Here is a 7,387-nt window from a genome sequence, read left to right on the forward strand (position 1 = left end):
TGGATAACGGTTGTTTGCAGTGGTACTTCTGCCTATGTGGTGTCCTGCATTGGATGATAAATCACCAGGACAACAGAAGGTCAGGTGAGATGGCATTCTGGAGCTCAGAAAGGAGCAGTGGGAAATCAGTGCGAGAACACCAGCATAGAAAAAAACTGAACCAGGACCAGGCTGCCAGTCGTGTCATCATCTTGAACTATGGAACCACAGCAGACGATCAGAGGATTCATCCATGGAATCAGTGCACTAGATTAGGGAGAGGCTAAAGCTGGCTTCACGCTAGCTATAGAAGTTATTTGCGATGATCCAAAGCTACTGAGGGGTACAGCAGCAGATTCGATAAGTCTACTGGATAACCAGAATACTGAAGGCGAACTAAAGACTACAGCTGCTTGGGAGGAGGACAGTGCAACATCAGAGAAGCCAGCCATGGAGGTAAAGCTATGAGAGGTTACTGTAGCGAGCCTATTAGTGTATTCTCATTATGAGTTCGTATGAAATCGTACGAAAAGTTATGCACTGTAATTTCGTACATTTTGAACGTTTTTTTCGTCGCATGCGCATCTGACGCACCATTCACCAATATAGAATATAAATTACAATTAGCCCTAACCCTGACCCTACACCTAACCCTAAGATATAAAACAGCAAGCAACGTAGTTAGAGAAATGAATAAGTGATGATTGCACTGTTTTTCACAGTTTTACGTCCATCCGCGGATCTGCTTTTTTTTTTCTGTCTGCCAGCGCATGCGCACTGATGTGGTTTTTTGAGGAAAAACGTCCAAAACGTACGAGATAGCGTGCATAACTTTTCATACGATTTCATACGAACTGATAATGAGAATTTGTTGAGCCTATAGGGAAACTACAGGACATGAAAGGAGTACAGCGATCAACGACGCTTGCCCAGGCAGACACTGGCGGAACTGGAGAGAGAAAAGAAGATGCTGGAGATAAGAACTTTTTTTAGAGCTACATTCAATCCTCTTAAGAGCATTACAACTTCATCCTTTGTCAACATTATTTTCTCTATCATTCACATTTAATGAAAGAAAAAGCTTGTCTCTTCTGCTTCTCTGTAGCTCACAGCCACATCTAGTGCCTGACTGGATTTCGCAATGCGAATGTAAGCAAAAGATTTTTCAACTTTATTCTCAGGCCATACAGCTATCAGATCTGACTTCATCAAAATCGTGCAGTTCACCTCCCTATATACGCCACCATTGCCTCACTCAGCTTCGTTTTGCTTTGCTCCAGATCCGCCGTCCTACATAGAGTGAACATACATTTAAAACACCTAATATCTTTTCCCCTGATCTGGGTCAAATCAGGGGATAAAAAAACAGATCACACATAAGTTATTGAATGTTGAATAAATCTCATTCATTGTAACATCAACTTCACTCATACTGTTTTCTGATCACATTTATTGCCAAAAACTTAGCCAATCAGACCACACCACATGTAAACACTCAACTTTTATGTATGGCTCAACTTAAATACTATGAGTTATCAAACTTTTTTTAATGCAGAAGTTCACAATACTTGTATAGGGTGAGTATCATCATCAAGCTAAAAAAAATTGAGTTCTATTTACTTAAAGTATTTTTTATTATTGTGCTTTACAGTGTAAGTATTCCATCCCAAGTCTCCTACATAAAGTAAATATTAATTTCTTTACAATATTTACTTATTCTGTTAGTTTACTATAGCTCAGTTATTCATTGGACAAAATGACCAGTAACTTCCTAAATTATGACAATTTTCAGTTACAGTTAATAGGTTAGGAAATATGTGTTTTAGGTCGCTATTGTTTGCTACATTTCTAAATATGTGAACAACCTCATGGTCTTTTGAAGTCAGCTGCTGACACTGACACACACATGGCTTTATATAGCTGCACTTGTTTAGCCTGGCTTGGTCTTTGTTAAACAGACAAAAACAGGATGTACTTCTCACGCAAGGTAATGCCTGGCTTTATCTCCTACCCTGAATTTCTAAATGCTGCTTTTGTGACACAGACCTGAGGGAACAGAAATCAATGACATATATACAACTGAGATGAACTACACAACAGATGGTAGAGGTGAACAGAAAATACAACCAGGTTCAAATTATGACATAATAATATTACATCAGTTTTACTCCCAAGCTAGACAACGCAAATTTCAAACTTCTGGAAAATATTTATGAACTATATATATATATATACAAATTCTAAAGACTCCATTTTGTTATATATTTTACTAATCTGCAATGAAGGAAATATGTTTGCAAGTTCTTTCAGGAACTTTGCTGTTGGAACAGTTTGCTTCCATAGAACATACTGTTCTTATCATTGTGGTGACTGGGGTCACCATTTATAAAGGGGAAAAAATGTGTAGTTTTATTTATATACAAAAATATGCCTCTAAATAAATCGAGATTCATATCAAATGTTTGGATGGTTATTTTCCAACCAAAAAAACATATGAAAGAAAAAAACAGATGTCACAGGAGTGGAAGACAACACCTGGCCAATACATGCTCCTTATTTATATTTTATGGAACTGGCAATCCTGGTTAGTTGCTGTGAGTTACAATGTAACAACTTCTTGATTAAAATACTCTTGTCCAGATTGCATTTACTGTAAATCCTTCTGCCCAAATAAAAAAAAGCCCTTTTTCCAGAAGACAATATTCTCTGATTGTGTAATGCTTCCCTCTTGTGGAGAAAACAAATTACTACATTAAGCTCATTCATTTTGCTTTCTTTTGATGTCAGAGAGTTCTGCATCACTCAGCATCATCTCTTGGGCCAGATCAGGTCTGCCTATTTTGGTTAGGCTCTGGGCGAGCTGGGAGGTCTTGGGGTGGCATTTGGCAGCAGGCAGAGCTCGTCTCCACATGGCCAAAATGTGGAAGGCCTGATCTGATGGGCTGTCCCTGAAGCGGAGCTTTGCCAGCTGGGCTGAACTACGACTGAGATGCAGGGAGGATACCAGCCGTGCAGTTTCCTCTTGAGTCAGCTCCCCAGATAGCCAGAGGAGAAGGGAGTCAGAAAGAGGCTCTATTGGGTAAAAACAACAACAATGAAGGCCATTAATAAATATACATAAACAGTACCTTTAAACCTTTAACCTTTTTCGCAATATTTTAATCTTGAAACCACAAAAGTATGTATGTTATTGAGATTTCATGCAAAAGGCCAACACAAAGCAGTGTTTGCCTGGTTACCAATTTTTAATGCCACATGTTCGGATAAAATAAAAATTGTCTGACTTAATTTATAAATGTAGCAGATAAAAGCAATAATACCAGTGTCTAAGCAACAGCTTAAGTCACCCACCTGCCTCCTCACATGTCTTCACTCTGGTGGAAATCGGCCGATGAATGAGCCTCACTTTCTGGGATAACACAAATTTAAGCTGTTAAAAAATCTTGAAATTGTTTCTGCTCAAGTAAAAATGATTAGTCGATATGACCTTTGCACCTTTGGTAAACTCAGAGGCAGTTTACAAACTGGGTTTCCCAGAAGCTCTGCGTCCTTCAGAACAGCTTTGTCTCCTCTCCACTCCAGCTCAGCTCTGCTGACTCTATAGAGCAGGGCTGTACCCTTATAGCAAGGCGAGCTGTAGTTTCCAAATGGGTCAACTTCCCTTAGACGCACAAATAGCTCATTCCTTCGCTGATAGTGAAAGGTCAGCCGCTCATGTGGGTCCTCACTTGGGTTAGTCTGTGTCGAAGCTGCAGAATACAGGTATGCCAAACAACATGGCAAGTATTATCTAAGGGTTTTGAAACTTTCAGGTTTTACTTTAAAATATTGTACGATGAAGCAAATGTTTTCTCTTGATCTTGTGTTACCAAAAACAGCAGCATATGTTTATTATTTGTTTAGCTACATTTGTTTCAAGACATCCCCTGTGAACTGTAAAGGCCTTCAATGTTCCGTTCATTAGTTCACACATTTATAAATAGACCTTGTTAAGCTGAGCCTTGTTTTAGTTCCGCTTTTCTTATATTTTATTGCCTGTTTGCCTCTAAGTTGTAGCTCTTTTGTCTCGAACTTCCTTCTTCAGCCATTGTACTTTTGCTACTAAGGCCCCTTCGCTGCTTTCACTTCCTGTATGTGTTTGAGTTACTGAAGGATAAAATGCCCAGACACTGACTATGTCCAGTCATAATAAAACCTAAGAATGTTGAAGCATCACTGTGTAACTTTTAGCCACTAGAGCTACTACAACTGTAACTTGCAGGTTTGGCCACTGGTAAAACTGCACTGTCACAAAATTAAACAGTATCCAACAGCATTTTGGAATCTGATTGCATGGACTTATGGATTGCAGTCATGTAGTTAAAAATAAGACTAAATTCACCCATGTATATTAAATCTTTCATTAGAAAACCGAAAACTGGTCTGATTAGCTTAGTTAGGTCTCATGTTTATGGGGAGTTAAGACTGCTGGAACTCTGTGCTCTGGGTCACATGGCTAATTTAGTGCCAGATCTCCAGTTATCCTTAATTCAGCCCGTACTAAATATGGGGAAAAAAAAAAAAAATGTAATACATCTGAAATGAAGCTAATACTTCAGTCAATAATTATACAGTGTTTCTCTAAATTAAGAGAACTATATTTTGAACAACTTGATCAAAAGATTACCAAGTTCTTAGATGTCTGTTATCTAAATGCTTAAACCTTATTTTCGATTCATTGATTAATCAAGTGCATTTGATTAGCAGCGCTTGGTTGCTAAGGTCTTATCTTAAAGGAAAAGTCCGGTCAGCAAGCAATAATCATTGGATCATTATTTATACCTAAAAATGAATATGTCCGCAGTTATTTAAGGAATTTAGCATTAATCAGTAAATATATAAAAATAATAATGTTGGTCGCAATCACTGAGTGTGGGAGTGGCCATTTATGCCCAAATATAATGACACCTCCCTCCCCTCCTGACATCTTCCGGCAGTGATGTAATCATCTAACATGCATGGCAGTTGGATATTGCAATACATCGGGTAAAACTGAAAAAAAAATTGTTATTTCACCTTTACGATTCAAATTTTTTCAAGATTCGTCGTTCAATCGCCAACTTAAAGAGGGAGGATTTGCCATCAAACTTCTGGCCAGAAAGAAAAAAAAATGTCATGTGTAGCTACTCTTTCGAAGAATGTTTTCAAGATGACTTGGATAAGAGCATTGTGACAAATAACAGATTATTGGGCACAACAGCCGATACCGCACTGTGACGTCACAAACCGATAGGTGGCAGTAGTGTTTTTTGACAAACATGGATGCCTCCAGTATAGCCCATTCAAATGAAAATTACTCTTAATTAAAAAACACTCATCATTTATTGAACAGTATGTAGTGATTTTTTATTAGTGAGTTTGAATTATGAATATGACCGGACTTTTTCTTTAAAGTTTTAGAAACACAAATGGTGGTGGTTTTCTTCTCTGTTTAATAAATAATGACTATGAAGGCTGGACACTTGACAGTTTGGGACATATTTTTGCATAAGACAGCATAAATTAACATGACTTGATAGTTAAGATGGGATTATACTCAAAGTCATATCTTTGATTGAAATAAAGAACCTCTGTACTAGATAAACTGGTGCCAAAACACTGACTAACAAGATGAGACCTGAAACAGAGTTTAAGAGATAGTTTGGTGAGAACATGTACCTACACTGGAGGGGGAAAAAAGGAGGATATCCTTTCAAGAAAAGAAAATGGAATGGGTTTATCCAGCACTCAGAAAATTAAACAGCATATGCCAGCATGCCCAAGTCTGGCTGCTCAAATTCAGCCTAGAGGTAGAGTCTCCAAACACCCAAGGACACTAGTATGAACCTAAGGCTCTCCTTCTATCATTGAAATAAAAGTGAGTGTCTGTGAAATTCAAAAGACACTATATAAAAAAGACATTTCCATTAGAGGTGTGCGAGGGTGAGGGAACCTTTGCTCCTTCAGAAAGAAGAGGACTTCTTCAGTAATATTCCTCTGATAGATATGACTAAAATGCTATTTGGTGGCTGTCAGAATTCTGTGTCCCATGCTCTGCTGATTCTCTTCCACTGTTGGCTGTTGTTGACAGGTGGGTGTGCCCCGTACCTGCGGATTGTTGGGGCCACTCTGGCTGGAGCTTCAAAGCAGTTTTCAATCAGCTGAAGGATGCCAGAATGTTAGGCCACTGTGCAGTCAACAGTTTCTCGTTTCTGTGAGTTTAACATTTTGGATTCCTATAGTTCTAACTCTGTTCTCCTGTCTCTCTCAGTTTGCCTTGCTTTGGATTTCTCACCCATTGTGACCCTGTGTGCTGCAGACTGGCTTCTGAATCCCAGCTGCTCAAATTTTGCTCTGGCGTTCCCCTCAAGCACCCTTGGTGTTAATAAGCCGGACAATTGACCCCCTTTCCTGGATTCACTCTGGTTCCTTCAGCTGCTCCTCAAACCTTTCTCCACTGCTCCGCTCGGGCTCCCACCTATGTTCCATTCTCTAGCTCACCTGTCACTCAGCCATCTCCCCCCTCTTCAGAAAGTAGTGAGCCGCAGAATCCCTTCTTCCACTCACCCCTCCCTGGATAGGTTATCCATACCTGGCAGTAAGCAAAGTAGCATCAGCGCAAATTTCCCTAACTCAACTATTAGTAATCGGTTTCCTCTTTTCTCCCACTGTGCTCCTAATTCTGACGTTCCAAACCTTGCCTACAACTCACGTAGTGAGCTATTCATATCTGTGTATAGCCTAAATAAGCATCTTTAACTGCTCCTTTAACTGCTCCTTGTCTGCACATGGGCCAAACACCTTAAAACCATCACAGTGAAATTCCTTTCAGCCAATGGATGAAATACTAGCTATAATGGTGTAGAGCTTCCTGCTACTTCTTCAGCTAGAAAACACAGACTTGTGATAAGTTTTGTTAAGTAAGAAAAGAGGTCTCACACTTCTCATTTAAGGGCTTTCAAACCAATTTCTTTTCCACAGGCTGGTAAGAAAGAAAAGAAATTGATATGCAGAAAAACACCCGGTGTCTTTCTGCATGGAGTTTGCATGTTCTCCCTGTGTATGCGTGGGCTCTCTCCGGGTAGTCCGGCTTTCGCCAAGAGTCTACAAACAATACTTTAATAGGCTTCTCTAAATTGTCTTAAGGTGTGAGTGAGTATGTGCATGGTTGTGTGTCTTTATGTGTCTCAGTGTTGCCCTGCAACCAGGCGACCTGTCCAGGGTGTACCACGTCTCTCACCCGTAGACGCCCGAGGATAGGCCCCAGCCCCACTGTGACCCTGAAAAGGACTAAGGGGGAGAAGATGGATGGATGGATGGATGGATGGATGGATGGATGGATGGATGGATGGATGGATGGATGGATGGATGGATGGATGGATGGATGGAT

General features: G+C 39.8%; 1 protein-coding gene across 1 annotated transcript in view; it reads right to left on the minus strand.

Annotated features, from left to right (window-relative positions):
- Nucleotides 1–2,269: 2,269 nt before the first annotated feature.
- Nucleotides 2,270–7,387, minus strand: part of dthd1 (death domain containing 1) — a 13,217-nt gene continuing 8,099 nt past the window's right edge. Inside the window, exons 5-7 of the mRNA XM_015402489.1 lie at nt 3,475–3,728; nt 3,331–3,388; nt 2,270–3,051 (exon numbers count right to left, since the gene is read on the minus strand). Of these exons, the coding sequence (XP_015257975.1) occupies nt 2,738–3,051; nt 3,331–3,388; nt 3,475–3,728 (626 nt within the window). The 3' untranslated portion in view covers nt 2,270–2,737. The remainder of the gene's footprint in view (nt 3,052–3,330; nt 3,389–3,474; nt 3,729–7,387) is intronic.

Source organism: Cyprinodon variegatus, unplaced genomic scaffold (genome assembly GCF_000732505.1).
Source record: "Cyprinodon variegatus isolate N-32 unplaced genomic scaffold, C_variegatus-1.0 Scaffold1353, whole genome shotgun sequence".
Lineage (NCBI taxonomy): Eukaryota > Metazoa > Chordata > Actinopteri > Cyprinodontiformes > Cyprinodontidae > Cyprinodon > Cyprinodon variegatus.